General features: G+C 47.9%; 1 protein-coding gene across 19 annotated transcripts in view; it reads right to left on the bottom strand.

Annotated features, from left to right (window-relative positions):
• Positions 1-16,660: 16,660 nt before the first annotated feature.
• Sec16b (SEC16 homolog B, endoplasmic reticulum export factor) overlaps positions 16,661-19,538 on the bottom strand; it is a 53,065-nt gene continuing 50,187 nt past the window's right edge. For 16 of the 19 annotated variants that reach the window (XM_048809963.1, XM_015491763.2, XM_015491765.2 and 13 more), the window contains 4 exons: positions 19,187-19,289; positions 18,983-19,062; positions 17,986-18,081; positions 16,661-17,429 (listed from right to left, as the gene is read on the bottom strand). In XM_048809963.1, coding sequence (XP_048665920.1) covers positions 17,358-17,429; positions 17,986-18,081; positions 18,983-19,062; positions 19,187-19,289 — 351 coding nt within the window. In that variant the 3' untranslated portion in view covers positions 16,661-17,357. The remainder of the gene's footprint in view (positions 17,430-17,985; positions 18,082-18,982; positions 19,063-19,186; positions 19,290-19,538) is intronic. The other 3 variants (XM_015491764.2, XM_015491767.2, XM_048809970.1) reach the window with 1 other exon arrangement.

The raw sequence follows: 19,538 nt of genomic DNA, 5'->3' as shown, positions 1-19,538 counted from the left end.
TTCTCGGCACCGTGACCGAAACCCCTGACAGAAACAACTCAGAGGAGGGAAGACTCACCTGGCTCAGGTTTCAGAAGGTGCAGTCCACGGTCAGCCGGCTCTTGCTCTGAGCCTGAGGAGAGGCAGAACGTGATGGCGGGAGATGGCTGCTGTGCTCATGGTGGACAGGAAGCAGAGAGGGGGGCAGGGGGCAAGCACAGGAAATACCCTTCCAGCCAGGCACCGTGATGCACCCTGTGATTCCGGCAACTCAGGAGGCGAAGTCAGATCACAAGTTTAAGGACAGCTGCTTAGTGAGACCCTGGGTTTTGGTTGTTGTTGTTTTGTTTTGTTGTTTGATTTTTGGTCTTTTGAGAAAAGGCCTCACGAAGTTGCTGAGGATAGCTTTCAACTTGCAATCCTCCTGCCTCAGCCTCCCGAGCTGAGAGCTGCTGGGATTACGGGTGTATGCTACTACACCTGGCTAAGACCTTGTCTCAAGATAAAAAATAAAAAAACTGGGGACACAGCTCAGTGGTTGACTACTCTTGGGTTCAATCCCTAGTACAACAAAAAAAATTTTTTTTTAATGAGAAACACTCTTCCAGGACATACTTCTAATGCCCTACTTCCTGTGACTAGGTCCCACCTCCTACAACTTCCCCTCCCTCCCCATAATTCATTCAAATTATGATTCCACTGAAGAGACCAGAGTCCTCATGACCCAATCATTTCCAGAAAGTTCCACCTCTGGGCACTGCAGCGTTGGGAAACCAAGCTTTCAATACGAGTCTTTGCCAGACATTTCATAGCCAACCCATAATACTCACCCTTCCTCCCTCCCACCTTTCCAAAATGCTAGACAAGTGGAAAAACACTGGAGGGGCTTGCTGGAAGGGATGGGGGAGGGGGAAGGAGACAATTGGTCATTAATGGCGGTTTTCTGCACCTCACTGTGAGCAGCATGGTTGTAGTGATTTCCAGCCTTGTGACTGTGCACACTGCCCAGCAAAGCACCTGACTCATGGTAGCTATTCAATAAATGCTTGATGAGAGGATAAATGGAAAACGAAGTGCAGTTCCATATGCTGGGGCACGGTACTCGAATGCGCTCATTTCCATGAGCCCTGCCATGCTTCTCAGCCAGCAGGAGCTGGGGACGCCCACCGAGCCAGGCCTGACACAGACCTAACATCTCAGGAATGGAACTCTCCTCCTGTCTTCCGTGCACAGTCCCTCGTGCCACCTGGCGTTCATGGCTCCAGTGAGTGGCAGCCCACAAAGGGGGTTTGGGTGGTCTTCCTGCAGGTTAGCTTTGCTGCCATTTAGATCCATCATCCCTTTCTGTGATTTTAAACCTCAGCTCAATGTTCTCAGAGAAGATGTAAATTATTAAACAAAGGAAAGCAGCTCCGGCTTCAGATCCGATGGTAATTAGCATCACCTAGCACTGAGAAAGGCCCTTCATGTGGCCAGTGCGTCAGCAGAAGGAGCTTGGGACTTGGCAACAATACTCATGTTCTGGCTGACATTCATCTCAGATGTGCCTGGAACCCACAAGAACAAGTGGAACACTCTGAGTACTTGCCCCACTGCAAGAGGAACGAGGAGGGGAAGGGAGGGAAAGGGAGAAGGTAAACCTTGGGATAAGAATAAGGAGCTTTACAAGGCACACCTTCTACACGTGGGGTGCAGGTGTGAGCTCAGGTGAATGTTTGCATCGTGGGGTAGGTGCAAATATCTCTGATCTCTGTTTTCAGTTGATAAAACTTAGATGCAAAGAAATTGGACAAAGCTCACAGCAATCAGAGGAAGTAGAATCAGAACCTTGGTCTGTCTCCTACTAGCTGCCTCCTCTCCAAAGATAGCCTGGCACCGTGCCGGCAACCATGGAGTCCATCCCTAAAGTCCATGCCTAGGTACTGAGAATGGTGCCCTGGGAGGAGCTCAGCTGTTGGGAAGCAGGAGCCCACGTGCAGTTCAGGGGCATCAGAATTACTTCCTCCAAGAAGGAGAAGAAGGATCTCTGTGACAAATACTCACGGGGCTCCGGAGCAGTGCTTCTCACCTTCCTCACCTTCATCCCCCTAATGCCAGCGTTTCAGACGTTCTGTGCACTTCCCAGAGCAAGTCAGAGCCAGCCACTCTTTCAGTCATTCAACAACATTTACTGCAGGCTCTGTAAATGAACCCCCAATCAGAACATCTGGTCTTTTCCTTCCTGAAAGGAGAATGGGACTTATTCTAAATTGTCCGTTTGAAGAAGAGGAACTAACGAAGTTGAGAACTACAGGAAACTAGGAAAGAGGGAGAGGAGAGATGGGGTCTGCTAGGGGTGGAGGGTAAGATACAGCTGGAGCTGGATCAGAGCCCTTCCAAGCCAGCAGGACCCCCACCTACACATCCTGTGGACCATGAGGCTCTTAACCTGAAGCACAGGACCCCCACAAGGCTGGCCCAGAGTGTCCACCCACAAGAACATGATGAGGCCTCCATGCTCATGTCAAAAAACCCCAGGCTGTTAGGACCAGGGGGGCCTTTGATCTCTTCTAGCTAACCTCATTTTACAAAGAGGAAACTGGGAAGCAGAGGGAAGCCACTCACCCAGGGTCATGGTGGACTCATTAGTGGCAGAAAGAAAAGAAGTCAAGTTTCCTGATACCCTTTCTAGGGTACTGGGTCAAATCTCACCCTCACGTCCTTTAGCAAAAGATGCCGATCAAGATGAAGCCCAAGCCCAGGGCCCTGCTCAGCAGGTGCTGAAGCCCATGGGTAACCCAGGTAGCATGCAGAAACCTGCACACTGTGGCAACCGCAAAGGGGTTTGGAGTCGTGGTGCCAAGATGCCTGGGACCAGAGGGAACTGAGCAGAGACCCAGCCAGAGACACACCAAGAGACTTTAATCCATCCCGGAAACTTGTACTCAGTGTTGCTTGAAAAGAGCAAAACGTGCCCACAGTAGTCTGAGGTGCTACTGGGGAATATTGATATCTGAGGCAGATTGTTTGGATTCTCAGGAGAAGAAAAAAAAAAAAGAGAGAGAAGCTATAAGAAGTCTTATCCTTCGAGCACCCACTGAAATGTCACCCCCATTCAGTTGGAAGCAAACTCTTCTTCCTCCCAAGACAGTCAGGCTGAATCACTTCTGGGACACCTACTGCCTGTGTCCTCCTCACACCGTGTGGCCTTCCGAATATGTCCTGCCTCCCTGACGAGAGTGTTTTATGTGTAGATAGAGCTGAAGGTGTGTTGTGTATTTTATAGTCCCCTTCAGTACTTAGAAATGGGCCTTGTCCCCAACACATACTTAGTAAATATTTGTTGAATGAATATTCTTATGTGAAATCCATCATGGGAGATAAAAGATTATAACTGATCCAACTAAATAGGGTTCAAAGAAGAGAAAGCTTTAAGCATTGATTTTTTTTTCTAGTTCCACAAAAGTAAATCCCCCTCTTGGAATTCAGAAAGTGACAGGAATTGTTGACTCTGGAATATGGGGGAAGAGGAAGTTGAATTAATCAGGTGTTAAAACAAAAATCTGTATTTACCCAAGAGTCCCTCAGCCTCTGCCAGATGCCTATTAGGATGAAGCGTTTTCACTTCTCAGGGATGATCCTCATAGAAACGGGGGGAAACGCAGTTGAAAAGACAAACATGGGAGTTAACATCATCAGAAAAGCCTGCCGGACTCTGGGGTCACTGCTCTAATGGGCCAGGCCAAACAGGATTGAGAAAGAGCAGAAGGCTACGTTGCAAAGACCCTCAAACTGCCAACACAGAAAGGAAATTCTGAAGAAGGAAAGGCCAGGCCAGTTGGGAAGGAAACACTGCTTCAAAGTTTCCCAGGGAGACATTTACCTATCTGGAGAGAGCGTGCACATACACACACCCACACAAACATACAACTAATGAGAATGTTCTAGAACTATGGTAAACTTCCAACAACCATTATTGCCAACAGCTATGTCCTTTGGTCCCAAACCACCTGCTTAGTAGGGTGACACAAGCCAGAAATACCAGCTGAGCATCCCAGGACCCCAGAAGTTCACACCTGCCAGGTGGCTTCTGAGCCTAAAAGAATAAGCCAGCTCAGACGTTTCCCAAGGGAAAGCAGCTGCCTAAATAGCAGCCCCAGAACCAGCTCAGTAAGATTTCCCCTCTGCGTGAGAAGGGTCATCTGTGCTGCCAGGATTCCATCTGCAAGGCAGGAAAGAATATTCTGGAAAAGAAGCTGAGAATGTTTTAAAATCTATATTTGTCTTCCTCGGGAATGTCAAGCCTTGTTGGACACAAAGCCTAGAGATGTCTTCCCACAGAGCTGCTCTCTGCCACTCCAAAGCTAGCTCACTTTTATGAAATAGCTCAACTTTATCCAACATTCACTCCTCACCCAGCACTGTTAGAGGCAGTTACAATCATGAACTCATTTAATCAATACAGAAACATTCTAGAAGGTACGGAAGTAGTATGACTCCCATCGATGAGGAAGCTGGGGCCCTAGGAGTTTAACTCCTCAGGATCGCACCGCTCTGAACTCCCGTCCTTACACACTCCGTGGTACCTTGTCTTGCATCCAGACCTCCAGGAAACCCTCTTAGTTTTGTCTGTTTGTTTGTTTGTTGTTTTTAGTCTCATTTGCTGTCACTGACCCAGAATAACCTCTCAAACTTTCCACAGGGAAGATATGTGTGTTCCCGAGGATGTATCCAACTCAGTAAATCCCGTGGACCCTTCTTCAGCACCCACCAGGTGAAAACCAGGACTAGATGCAGGGGCAGGCTCCACCCCAGGGTGGGAGCTGGGCTGGCCTCCTTGCAGTTCACCCCAGGAGGAGGTCCCCGGAGGGTCCCCTGAGCACCAAGCTAGCTGGGACAAGAGCTGTGAGCAGGAGACTGTCCACTGGCATCCCTCATCACTCTCCTGGCCTCATGTAGTTCCTGCTTTATTTCTGGACTGTGCCCTCACACTTGGTTAGTATACGAATCAAGCTCTTGGCCCCTTACCAAGCCCACCTCCAGAGCCTCAGGAGCATGACTCAGGCCATCTCTGCTCTCAGCCCTATTTCCCTGGGCCACCTCCCTGCTAGGGTCAGTGTCCTCACCCTCCCCATCATCAGAGTGATCTAAGACCAAGGTATGGGCCTCAGCTGGGACCAAGGAAGCAGCGTTTACTCAGACCTAGAGCGCCTCTGGACAGAGTTGCTGTGACTCCCATGGTGAAGTCAGCTCCCTTGGGCTTTGGGTTCCACATGGGGGGTTGACCAGCACCCTGTCATGAGAAGGACTGTGCCTTGTCCCCGAGCATTTCTACCTCAAAACCAGGAGCGGTGGACTGAGACTGAGAGGAGATTCTGGTTGTTAGGACCTGCCATGTGTGTCTCCACCTTGGATCAATGAAACATGGCTTCCTCTGGCTTCAGGAAACTTAGAATCATGGCGACACAGACTTACGCACAGTCAGGTATAAGGTACCAGAGTCAGGCTCTAGGGACACAGCGGTCATGCTGGATCTCAGCTAGAGAATTCAGAAAAGATTTCACAGGGATTGATGAGCCTTTCCCAGGCCTTTGAAGACAAAAGAGAGAGAAATCCCAGGTCAAGGGAATGAAAGTGGAGTCGACGAAGAACATCAAGGCTTGAATGGTCGGGTACAGAAGCAGCTCAGGAGAGATGAGTCTGAAACCAGCCTGAAATGTCATATTAAACGGTTTGGCCTTTATCCTTTAACAAGCGAGGAACTTTTCCTAGGTTTTTAGCATTTACTTTCTGAAGTCTTTCCCTTACCTCTCTCTAGATTCTTGACCAGCAGATCCAGCCGCATGGCCCTGGCATACCTCCACATGCCACGACTAATATGCCCAAACCAAAGCCTTGACTTTCTCCCCAAACCTGCTCTTCCTGCAGTCTTCCCCAGCTCTCTGCTGCACCCCTAACTCACACCTGCAAGAGAAACAGCTCTCACAATCCCAGTTAATCAAGACTCACTCCAGGGCTAGGGGGAGGCCCTGTGTCCTGAAGCAAGGGCCTTGGGAAAACCAAGGGAAAAGGGGGAAAGGGCAGGTGCCTCCTGAGACAGGCTGAGAGGTGTCCAGTTCCTAATCCCGGGAAACTATAGATGTCACCTTACTTGGCACAGGGGACTTTACAGATGCAATTATATTAAGTAAAGATCTTGAGAGAGGGAGATCATTCTGAATTATCCAGGTAGGTCAACTGTAATTTAAAAAAAAAAAAAAAAATCTCATTATATAAAGGAGACAGAGACATATTTGCGAGCGAAGAGAAAACGATACCTCGGTGCCAACAGAAGCAGAGATTGGAGTGAGGCGTGCACAAATGACCAGAAAGTAGAAGAGGTAGGATGGATTCTCCTCTGGAGCCTCCGGTAGGAACCAGCCCTTCTGACACCTTGATTTTCGCCCCCTGAGGCTGCTTTCTGACTCTGGCCTCCAGAACCATAAGATGATAGATGTGTGCTCTTTTTAAGCAGCTAAGTTGTAGTAGATTGTTATAGCAGCAAAGGGGATACTAATACAATTGCAGAAACAGCAACATAGCACAAGTAGAAACAAGTAGGGAGGATTAACAGGGCTTCAGGAATCCTTAAAATTCCAACAAAAAGATTGGGACTTTGATTTTTAAAAGATTACACACACACACACACACACACACACAATCATTGCAGTCCCCACCTCCCCTGCTTCTGGCTTCTTCCATGGCAAGATGCCAGAGGCTGAGGCCAGCCCTGTGCCAGTTCTTTTATTCAGCGTGGCCTCTTTTGTAGCAGTAGCTTTAGGAAATACTATTTTCAGACCTGACATATAGAGATCATCTTATTTTTTAAGAGCATTAACTTTCCTAGCTTTTTCTTTCTTTCTCCTTTTCCCCCAACGGGAGGAGGAGAAAGAGAAGACTTCATGCCCTGAAGTAGAAATAATTACCCTCAGGACTTTAAGTCCGCATTCCCACTGCTTGTGCCATTCTGATCAAAGTCAGTCATGAATTAAGAACAAACCATGGCCCTCTATTCATTATTTCTTTAAATAATCTTTCTGCCTCTCCTCTTGGAGAAAAAAAAAATCTTAAACCGAAGACTAGTATTAACCATAATGATAATGTTTCACATTTATGTTCTCACAAAGCATTAGCATCATTAGACAGTTAATGCAGAAGGACTTCTTTGGTGAGGCAGGTCAGTGCCGCTGTTCTCGCTTAGCAACCGGAATCCAGGTGCTGCGAGATGCAGCCCTCACTCACAAATTGCCATCCGTCCATCACACAGCCAAAGCTGGGAACCGGGTGGACAGAGTCTCAGATCTTTTCAACACAGGTAGAACCAGTGTGACCCACGGCCTCTGGGAAAGATTGAGTGTATGAAAAAAGTTATCAATTAATAACAGGATTCTGGGGAAGTGTTCCCGTTCTTAAAGAAAAATGAGATTTGAGAATAATAAGCAGAGCACAGAAGATGTGAAAGTCAAGTGCTACCATGGAGCGCAGACCTGGAGAGCTGTGGGGATCCAGAGAAAGGACATGTGATTGGAGGAAGGGGCCTTGGGAGAAGCACTTGGCAGGCACTGTCAGAGCACACGGATGTTCCACTATAGACGAAGCAACTACGTGCTGTGCCGAGGGGAGCACATTGGACATGCGTGGACCAGACCTCGGGCTCCTCTGCTGCTCAACTGACCCTGTGTCTTAGGTCATTACTATAAGCCTGGGATCCGGCCTGGACCCCTGCTCTGAAGAGCCAACAGCGGGGGATTTGTAAGACTCGAAGCATCTTATTTAGTGCATCCCCGTGTCTCAGCTGAGGCCAACAGGTGATTTCAGTGGATTATTTTGAAGCCAGACATAAGTTAAATGAGTGGTTCTTTGGGATTTCACAAAGCAATTAAATGTCCCCTCCTCTCCTCCCTCCCCCAAAATGTGGGAGATCACAGAATCAACAAAATTTTAGGAATTTGTTATTTTGCCAACTAAAGACATTTGAGGGAAAGAAAAAGTTTCATTTACTATCACAACTATTTTACTAAAGAAAATGCATTCTAAAACCAAATAAAGTGAAAGGGCTTAACAGAGCACATTTAGCTCCATGACAAACTCACCCCACTGTCCTTAATTTTCTCATATCGTTGCAGACTAGAGAAAACTGCAATGTTTTGGCACCAGCTGCAAACCTGCATTTGGAAACCACCAGGCTACATGCTTCATACAGTCCCTGATGGCTCTTAATAGCCAAGATCCCACCCACCTTACCTTTATGGGCCATGCAAGGAAAGCCAGGCCACGCACCTGTTTTGTTCCTTGACACCCCCCATTCCAGGTAGACTGTGCCTGCAGAGGACAGTCCCCCAGGGAAGACTTTCACTCATCTGCCTATCTACTCATTCATTCATACAGCATTTAAGTACCTACTGATCACCAGGGACTGTATTAGAAAATGGAGAAGCAAGAAGAAATTTCCCAGCCCGACTGACACACTCATGATAAAACAAGGAGTCCACGTTGCAGTAAGAACTGCAGATAGCACCAGGGTGGGTCAGACTATGACCAGAAAAGTGAGGGGGGGCTGGGGCACGGGGAAGATGGGGCGCACATGCTGCACCCACCCAAGTGTTCTTCATCGTACGGTGCTGACAGCAGGCATATCTTCAGATAAGGCAGACAATGATACATCCCACTGTTCTAATTCTGGAACTGCTATGCCACCTCATTAATATGGGAAAATGTGTTAAAAAGCTGCTGATAAACAGCTGCACAGAGGCGGAAATAGTGACTCCCATTGCATTTGCAAGCTTTATTGGCTCTCCAACATGGCATGAGAAACGAAGCTTTGCCTGCATGTATAAACTGGGTAATTTGCTGTAATGCTCCACTTTATTGGTAGACATTTTGCCATCTCATGTCTCCCCAACCACAGTTTAAGGACACTTCTGATTTACACAGCACTGTAAACGGCCTCTCTCAGAAGGAACTGTCACGTCGATGGGCGTCGTTGTTCTAACATTCCAATTTATCAATAAAACAGAAGATTGACTGGCTTCCATGCATTGCACAAGTTCTAATCACCGGATTTCTACCCACTCAGAGAGCATTTGATTAAGAAATTAGATACGAGTTATGTATAAATCAGCGCAAGCCCCGACTTGGCTGAGGCACAGTGAAGTACATTTCTTAGGTGAAGGGAGTAAAGTTTTATCCTGATCCAAGACCAGGCCTGGAGTCAGAACAGAGATTTGCCTGAATGTCGCAGCCAGAGCAGGTCTTCAGATCTCCCAGGCTCTATCGCCAACGCTGGGAGCAAAAGTCCTGGTTTACCTGGCCCCGGGACAGCTCTGCTTCACGTTGCTCCAACTACACCCCCAGCCGGAGGAGAGGCCCAGCTGAAGCTCAGCTCCAAGTACCTCCTCTCTGCCCTGCCTGCTCTCCCCTTTCTGGTGACAGATGGGTGGCCTCCTCAGGTGCCTCCTGAGGGCGTCAGGACACGGGACAGCAACATGGAGCTGGTTGAATTGATTCCCCTGGGTCCCCAGTTAGACTGGGCCTGGGGAGGGGGTTCCATCACTGACCTCCCCTTGATGGGCCCCCCAACAGAGAGGCATTGCCACCTCTTGGGGAACCTTCTCTGCTAGACAAATATCCCAGTGTTTTCTGTTGGGGACCAGGTGGCAGCTGCTGCCTTCCTTCTGGGTTGGGGATTATGCATTTGTGTAATTTTTATATTATGTTTGTTTTCTTGGCAGATGGCTCACTTCTCGTTATTGGGGTGGCATGATGGGGAAGGAAGGGTGTAGCCCCGGGGGTATGTTCTGCTAGATAAAAGTCAGATAATGGAAAGGTGGAGTTGTTGTTTTTTAAACACAGAGAGAGCAAAACTATATAATTTAAATGTGAAGAGACTTGGATCCTGCAATTATCCACGCAGTGCTTGAAACAGACTAGGATTTTCTTTCTAGAAGCTTTTCGATGACTCTTCTGGTGCACAAATCTCCTTTGGTCCAGTTCTGCTGAACCCCATGCCTACCCCATCCCCTAAAAGAGTGTCCAAACAAGCTCTGGATGTCAGTGTCTTGACCTTTAGAAATATAGAAGTTTCCTGGAAGAGCTGATAGTAGGGGGCCTCAGAATTACAAATATAGCATTAAGTTAAAGCCACTGGTATAAAATGTGACCTAATGAAGACACTATGGGGCAAAGCATTCCAAAAGCAATTACACAGGTTGTAAAGGGGTGAAGCACCTTTTAAAACCAAGAAATGCCTCTGCCAGAAGTAAGTAAGCACCCTGGAGGGTCAAATGAGGGGCTGTAAATGCAGACATCGTTTGCCTTGACCTTAAACAGGGTGCTTCTGTTACCTGCCACACAGGCTGCTGGTCTGGGATCGCTACGGTGAGCACAGAGCCCCCACTCCACAAGACCCCTCTTACTCTCTGTGGATATTTTCTCAGAAGCTTCTATGATCTTCTCAGTCCTCTCCCTCTCCTTCCCTACCAAGCCATTCATTCATTCACGGATTTTGTTTGAGCTTACTATACGACTAGACCTATATCAGCTTCTAAAGACGCAGAGAAAGATCAACTTATAACGAGATAGACCCACTTGACCATCTCTAGGCCAGACGTCGTCTGTAGACTTTTTCTTGCAAGTAGCTGTGAGGCTCTCATGTGGCCAAATCACTCACTGTCTTGACTGCTGAGCCCTCAGGAGGCACAGGCACACCCTGTGTGGTGGGGTCCTGGAAACACCGAGATGAGTGAGTTGTCATATCTCCCCCAGAAGTCACAAGTCTGGGGAAATATTAAATATATGCACAAACCCTCAAGATGATGAGCAGCATCCCTTGGTAGCAGAAGGAAAAGAGGCACAGAGAACAGTCCTCCCTGAGATGGCTATAAGGCCAGGGGCCTGCTCCCGCTGCAGACCAGGTGCAGGTCAAACCCTGGTCCTCCAGTTCCTGAGTAAGCTTGGGGAGGTCCTTAAATCCCTGTGCCTCCATGTCCCCACCTGCTAACTGAGGCTAAAATGCTTCAAGTTGTTCTCAGGATTAAGACGTCTGCACATCACCTCACATGGGGCTCCCCCAGCTCCATGGTTCGCCGTGCAGTGTTGGGAAAGCTATTTGAACCCTGTGTCTATGCATCTTCAAACACTTCACGGAGTCTTTAAAAGAACTGAACAAGTAAACTTGTGAACTCTGGAAACAATACCTGGTGCAAAATCTTAGGGACTGTTACTGATAGTTTTATGACCACAAACACACTCTCAACATTATAATAAAAAAAAAATGCTTTATAATAAGTCTTGTGCTCACATTCAAAGAAAAAGACCGTCAGCCTGGACATCAAAACTTTAATTAAGGAGATTCAGGAAAATGGACTAACCTCTCAAGGCCAATTTTTTTTTCATTGATAAATTTGCATGGTCCAGATTCCTCCAGATAGTCTCCCTCCCAGTTAGGCAGAGTTAGGGGCACATGACACACCAACAGCACCTGGGACAGCAGACTTGGTGGCTCTGTCACTTACTAGTCTCCCAGTTCATCTGTAAGCCCTTTCTCAAAGAGCTAGGACTTTGTTCCCACCTATCCAGCCCCTGGGAGGTCCTTAAAAAAAAAAAAAGTTGGCTGGATGACAGAATCCCCAGAATTTACCTGGGAAGTAAGGGGCACTAAGAGGGTCAATTAACTTAAAGTCACCAGGAGGAGTTGAGTGTCTGGCACTGAAGTTCTTCCCATTCTTCCTAAATCTTCCCCCAGACTACAAAGTCCACTTCTGCAGAGTGAGAAATTGGGAGTGATTGTTTTCCGTGCAAATAATTCTTTGTTTTAAGGGCTTCACATCAATTACCTTTAAATTGCAAGCTATTCCGGTACATTCAAAAATTAATTTGATTTAGCAAATCTCAACGTATCTGCAACTTGTCAGTAATAGATCTGCCCGCACAGAGCTGGATTCTGACTCGAGGTTTTAATTGATGTTCATCGTGAGGATGACTAACGCCATCTGTGGGCCGGGTTTGTTGTTGTTCTTATTTGCAAAATGCAGTTTAAAAATTAAGAGGCCATGACTTTGAGGCTCCAGGTTGTTTTTAAATCATGGGTATTTATCTAAAATATCCAAAGGAGTAAGAATAAAATCTTGAGACCCCAAACTCCAATAATTTCTATTCCTATACAACAAGGTTTTCTCGTGATCCCAAACGATGATTGTAGCACACAAAAGCAAGAGAGAAGCCATGATTATCTCTTGCATTGCAAAATGGCTCTGAAAACTCAGACACCAGTTTTAAAAGCCAAGGCTGCTGGTTTCCAAGAACTCAGTTTGGGAAAATATAAAAAAAGGAAATTAGCCAAAAGTTGGATTTATTGACATAGGATCTGATCCATCCTCTTCTGCTAAGGGGGACTCCATGGATGTGGCATGTAGTTTAAGTGTGTCCTCAAGGGCCTGGGTGTTGGAATCTGGGTCCCCTGTGTGGCAAGGAAGAAGTTGGTGAAACCTTAAGAAGGTGGAGACTCATAGCAGATGGTTCAGTCATTGGGAGCACTGCTCTGGGAACAGATGAAGGTGGTTCTCATGGACAAAGAGCAAGATGGGCCCCTCCTCTCTGATTTCCTGTATTGCCATGTGATCTCTTCTTGTTACATCACCATAGTTAATACAACTACCAAATGGGGCCTTCACCAAAAGCCAAATAGGGGTATCTGATATTGCATTTTTGGTCTCCAAAATTGTGAAACAAGCAAACCTCTTTAGACTTTATCCAGCCTCAGCTATTTTGTTATAGCAATGGAAGACAAACTAATACAGATGTCTTCATGGTATTAGCCAGTTGGAAGATGGCTCACAGAGAGGATGTCCTCTGGATGCTCCTCTCTTGGGAGTAAAAAGTGATTGTGAGGAAAGGGAAATAAAAGAGGTCAGGGGTGGAGATGAGGTGAAAAGAGATACAATCTGAAGAGTGCCTTATGGGATGGTACTACATAAGTGAATAAAACCAAAATCACTCCCCATCTTGGCCTCCCCCCTTCAGAGGAGTCCATGGCTATATTCGCGATTTTTTCCCACCTCCAAATGCTATAAAGGACAGGTTTAATGCAGGAAGGAATTCTGTGATGGCCGTTTGGCAAGTCTAAGTCAGATTGTCCAGGAAAAAACTGTACTGCCTGACATACCATTCAATTATTTGATGAATAAGTGAACAAATGAACATATGTCCAGGTACAATATGGCTAAAGGCCCAGATTCTAAAGTCAGGCTGCATGGATTTCAATTCCAGCTCCGTCCCTACCAACCAAGCAACCTTGGACCAGATATGTACCCTCTCTCTTCACCCTGATTCCTCAGATGTTTGTTATATGCTGAAATAACGAGACTGTTTACATCACAAAATGCACACCATGGATAAATATTACCCCTCTTATGGAAATTGAGAATATCTAACACCACAGCTTCCAAAAGACTCCAAGAATGTATCCAGCTCAGTCCCCAACTCTCCTGACGAGAACCCCACTTGGCAGGACTTCACTTTAGGAGCTGAGGCATGAGTCAGGGGCCTTCCAAAGTGTGACGAAATTTGGGGCAGAGGTGGTGGGAAGCAGCTGAGAGTCTTAAAGAGCCACATGAGCCATTTGGGTACAAAGTATCAGGCACAGCTCCTTAATGTCTCAAGATGTGGCACCAATAGCTAAACCTCCAGGAGAGCCGCGGAACCCCCTCCCAAGATATTTTTAAAGTTTTAATAGTTAAAATTCAATGGTCTCTTCCTAAGATGGGCAGGGGCCAGGAAAGCATCTCACATTAACAAGCAGTTCTCACAGGTCAAACTGTGGCCTTGTTCCAGAGAAGCACTATTACCTAGAGACGGAAATACTCGAGCGGAGGAAAGGGTGGGAAGCAGATTCCACGAAGTGAGAGCATTTTAACACACTATTAATCTTTGTTGAAAATAACTGTACATCTCACTAAGAAGCCATGTCTGAGGGGCCTGTGTGAGTGATGGCCAGGTGTGTCATGAGAGCGGGCAGGATTCAAGGCCACATTTAGGGACAACCTCGGCTGAGTGCTGTCACTCACAGACCACACCACCCGATATGCGTTTTCCAGCCTAAAGCGAAAAGCAGAAAAGGGAAAAAGTCACTTCCACTCCTTGTGAGAATGGGTGGCGGGGAGTCAGAAAGCCTCATGAGACTGGAGAGACCCAAAGTACATGTTTATTCTTCTTTTCAAGCAGAAGAGCATTGTGCATATTACCTCTTGGATAGAAAATATTCTGACTTTAGTGAAGAGGTGGACGAAGTGTCTTGTTCTTCTTCTTGGTCACTCACAGGAAGGACCAAAAGGAAAGCCCCTGGTGGGTGGGGGGACAGGATGGCTAGCAGCTGCTTCCATGCTAGGCAACCTGAAGCCGAGTCAGGCCCGAAAGGGGCGCATGTGCCGGGGACTGAAGAATCGAGGCTCATTCAGAGTTTTATAGCCACTCACAGGGATTAGACAGAGGGCTGGAATGGTGGTGTGTGATAAAGACACTTACATAGAATTTAACAGTTTGTTCTCTTTCAAATTATTGAACATTAAGTTTAAAGGTTTTCATATAAATAGTACGTTATATGTATATAGCAGAATTGCAAATTCACACACTAGTGCTCGGTTTTGCAAGGAAAACATGGCTTCTCTATTTCCCATCACTGGTCTATTCTTCCTTGCAGTTCAAATTCCACTGAGAAGCACAGGGAAAAGCAAACTTGCCAACTAGTAATATCTTATCTTCCCCTCGAAACAGTGTTTTGGGTGGTCCCTTTGTTTAGAGAGAGGGAATTCTCTTCGGTCCCTCCTGCAATGGCTTTTGGTGATGGGAAGGAGGACCTGGGTGCCATAGTGGTGTGCTCTGTTCCTTGCTGGGGTTGGTCTGGCCCAGACCTCACCTGTTGTCCTCGGGGCCACTGCTTATCCATCAGGCCTTCTGGGACACTGTGCGGTTGCTCCTTTCTGGAGTCCACATCACACCAGGCTGCAGGGAGCTGGGGCTCTGCCTCAGATAGTGGCCCTGGCCATCCCCCAAGACCAAGTGGCTGTGGCTCTCAGAACACATGGGACAGGTGACCAAGCCAACACCAACTTCTCCCCAAGCCCTGCAGCCTCTCCCAGGATGTGGAAGAGCAGAGATGGGGTCTCTAACCCCAGCACATTCCCATTCCCTCTCTCTGCCTGAGCTTCCACCATACAAAGGCGGGGAGGGGACGCACTTTTCTCTGACAGCTGCACATGCTTCATTTCACCATGACTGGGTTTTACCAGCTGAAGCTGTAAAATGACCATGACCTTTAGCAATGCCGGCACCAGCACCCAGCCAAAGATGATAAGCAGCCAAGAACTTTATCAGACCCTTACCGGACCTGACGTCCCTGACCAATGACCAATGGGATTTGTTTTAACCAAGCCTCTACAAATTAATGGCCACATTCTGACTTTGCCAGAGTGAGAACTCCTGAGGACAGATTAGCATAAACACAGGAACCTGCTGCCTCTCCCGCAGAAACAGCCTACCTTTCCCTTCGTGGAAAACATGGTCACTGCCAGGTATTCTATTGCCTGGGAAGTGAGCGCGCTCAGAGCCTGCTGTGCTGAGCACTACAGCAGCCCCTTGCACGAGTCGTCCTGGGGAGGAGGAAGTGAGCTCCCAGGCATCTGAGGGCTTTGCCCTATTGGTCTTCACTCCCCTCCTTTGACGTGAGTGCTCTTTCTAGTGGGTAGGACTTGATTTGGTTAATCCTTGCAATGTCCCCACAGGATAGGTACTATTACTATTATCATCCTCTTTTACAGGTGAGACAAGTAAAGCACGGGACAGTGAGGTAGCCCTGCCCAAGGTTACAAGTGAACTGCATGTGACAGGATTCAAGTCTAGGCAGTTTGGCTCCTGTGAAACTCCAAGCTCCTGCCACAGAACTGCCACTAGGTGTCAGGATACCAAACAGAAGCAGCTGCAGCCTTTTAAGGAAGAACAGGCACAGGCATTTACTGAGAGCCTTCTAGATGCAAAACACTTGGGCATGCATTTTCTAATTTAAGAGGTGACAAACTTTTTAAAGAGCAGAACATGCAACATTTAGTTAGTGAAGTGACTTGGTTTGTGTCAAAGGAGCTTTTGTCCATATTTTTTGAATTGAAAAAAATAATAATAATACTCAAGTAGACTTGGAAGTTTAAGAGGACCAGTCCCTGGGTTCTAACAAAAGGCTCTCTCCAGCTATTCACACCTGGCCACACAATAAAACCATTATTAGAAAGACTCAGGGAAGAGCCCATCAATGTATTTTCTCCCTCTGCAAAAATCAGAGACAGGCATTTTCTATAAAATTATCTAGGTTTAATTGCTATCAACATCAGAACTGTAGTACATTAAAGTACAAAACCCGTATGTACAATTACACATACAAAAAGAAAACTGTTCTTTGTGAGGAGTAATTGTCAGCAAGTCTGACAAACAGCAAGAATCATTCCTATTTGGGGTCTGAAAGGAGAAATGGAAATTTCCAAGATATCCCCCCCACCTCCTCTCTCTGGCCCCAATGAACTTCCGAACATCAATTTGCAAAAGGCTGAGGTAGGAAGGGAGAATTAACAGTATCAGACACTCATTCCTCCCCTCTCATGGAGAGGATGAATTTTTAGGAAACGTTTTCCATCATTTATTATACTGATGTTCCATCCATCTGCATCATTAGGTTCAGTAGTTACCATGACAATATGATGCCTACAGCAATCTAACTTGATAGCCAGATGCCAGAATGTGAAAAAATAGGACCAGCTAAGAAAGTGAGAGGAAATATAATTAATCTGAACCACAGAGAAAATATGCAGAAAACTAGGACCAGGAGGAAAATTGCTGAAATGTCATTGAAGAGGGAATCCTTGAAGGGCAGCAGTGATCGAGTTGCAGTGTAAAAACTTTGCAAACTGGAACGATGCACTCTCTATAACTAAGCCTGGGGAGGGGGGGGGGGTCAATGTGCTCTTGGAATGTTGCTCTGAGGCCCTGCTGCAGCACCCAGCGGGGTCACCAACGATGTGAGCCACAGGATTGTTGGGGACCTAACTTTTCCTGAGGTTCTCAAGCCTCCTGGCTCCTCTTATACCCAGATTTTCCATCTGAGTTTCCATCTGAGTTTCCACCGTGCTGAAGCTAGACTTAAGCCTGGAGTGAGCGGTCCCTTGGGGATCCTGTTCCCTTGCCACCAAATGCCAGTGGAGGCAACAGGCTGGCATGGCTATCTTGAGGGCCTGGACATGGCAGAGCGGATGGGGACTGAGGAAGGCAGAGTAATAGAAAAGCTGTGCTCCTGAGAGAAGAGCTGGAGACCAAGTTCCTTCTCAGCAAGGCTGGGTTGGGTAGCGGCGCTGAGCTAGGCGGCTCGGCCGACTCAGGCTGGGAGCCCTGGGGAGCTGAAAAAGAAGAACACACATTAGGCCAGAGCACAGCTCCCAGCACGACTCTGCTCAGGTCTGACACACAGGCACACACCCAGTGTCTATCTAGAATGTTCTGGCTGCAGGTGGCTTCCCAAGGTTGTATTCTCATGATCTACCCTCACCTCCCAAATACAGTGAAAAGAAATTTGATTGTATAAAGAGGGAGGCCAAATGCCACATTAGCATGAGTTAAATCCCAAGTCCCTAAGGAGCAGGGAGCTTGGCTCCTCTCACCCCGGGATGGAGGGATGGTATACGCACACCACTGCTACCAGCACCAACTGTGGCTCTCACAAATCAAGCCCGTTAAAGGTCAAGAGCAGTGTTTCTAATGCCCTCATTTATTGAGTATCTTCTAGGTACAAAGCACTTCACACTCACATCTGTGAGGTAGCTTCTAATAATCCCATACCTCAGATGCAGTAGCTGAAACATAGGTCCCCACAGTAAGTGGTACAGCGGATGAGAAACCCAGGCCTCCTGCATTCAAAACCTGTGCTCCTGACCCTCCCGCTGAGGGCGTCCTTACCTGGGGAACCTGAGATGGGTTGTAGAGCGGAACAGCCCCCTTCAAGGCAGGTGGAGGAAGAACGCCAGGTCTGGAATAGAGCTCAGAAGAGACACCCTGGGAAGGAACACAATGGAAACCCAGTGAGTGGCCCAAGTGAGAACACCAAAGCCTTCCCTCAGCATTGACTTGGCATGAGACAACATGCCAAGACATAGACAGCAAACAAACGTGGCTCAAGTGGGCTCAACCCACCCCCAGATCCGGCCAGCAATGCAGAGGCTCAGGTGCTGCTGTACCTGCAGCGAGCAGGCAGACAGAGCCAGAGTCCAAAAGCACACCACATCCTGCAGAAGGCCTAAAACACTCCAAAGTGCTCTAATCAGGCTTCAAGAAACAAAACTGCTTTCCTAGCAACAGGCAGGAAATCCCTAGTGATGTGGAGGACTCATGAAGAACTGATCACAGCCCCAGCCAAGGGCACCCGTGGATTCCAGCCCCCACCCAGGCAGGAGAGAGGCGTCCTCCAGAACCCACCTAAGGAAACTGCATGAGCTGAATTGTGTCCCTCCAAAAAGTCATGACAAAGCCCTATCCCTGATATCTCAGAATGTGACTGTGCTTGAGATGGCATCTTTAAAGGGGCCATGTGGCTGCCTAGCCCAGCATGACTGGTATCCTTAGAAAGAAGGGATTTTGAACACAGGCACACACAGGAAAGATCACGAGAAGACACGCGGAGAAGGCGGCCGTCACCAAGCCAAGCAGCAAGGCTGCACAAGAGCCGACACCTTGATCTTGTACTTCTAGTCTTCAGAACTGTGAGAAATCGATTCTGCTGTTTAAGCCCTCCTGTCCGTGGGGCTTTGTCATATCAACCGAAGAAACTAATGCAGACTCTCTCCACACTCCCCACGGGCCAGCCCTACACAGGCGGCACACCTCCAGGCCACGCTGAAGCCCAGGCTCACCCACACACACAGCCCTGCGGAGGCCTCGGCTCCAGGGGGCTGCTCACCTCAAGCTCCGAGAACCCCCCAGTTCCAGTGCCCTCGGCTGTTGCCCCACTGGACGAGGATCTTCCAAGGTCTCCCCCACCTAGAAGGCCAAGAGTCAAAGCCGTTCCCTCTGCTCAGGACTGGGGAGGAGTCCCCACTCCCTGAAGGCACCTCCACCCCCAAGAGCACCATGACCCCACAAGCAGCCCAGAGGTCGCAGGTACCTGTGCCCCTGGAGGAGGCGCCAGCACCAGGCAGAGGTGGAGACTCAAGAAGAGGCATGGGTGAGAGTCCCTGGTGGGGAGAGGATGCTCTGGGGGGCTCCTGCTTTGTGGAGAAAGGCAGCACTGAGGACATTGGTGGTTAACAAATTCATGCAATGCGTCCCACACCAGCAACAGTGGTCGCCGCCTGCACCAGCCACTGGCGTGCTCTCCCCAAAGGGCCTGCAACTCCACTCAGAGTAATTCAGATCAGCTCCCTCCTGTTGGTCTTTTGAAGTTAAAATCCTTTGTCCTGATCATTAAGACTTTTTGAAATCTGCCCTGGCCCTCCCAGAACCAATTTCTTTCCTAC

Source organism: Marmota marmota, unplaced genomic scaffold (assembly GCF_001458135.2).
Source record: "Marmota marmota marmota unplaced genomic scaffold, marMar, whole genome shotgun sequence".
In the NCBI taxonomy this organism is placed as follows: domain Eukaryota; kingdom Metazoa; phylum Chordata; class Mammalia; order Rodentia; family Sciuridae; genus Marmota; species Marmota marmota.
This window is presented reverse-complemented; position numbering and strand designations above follow the sequence as displayed.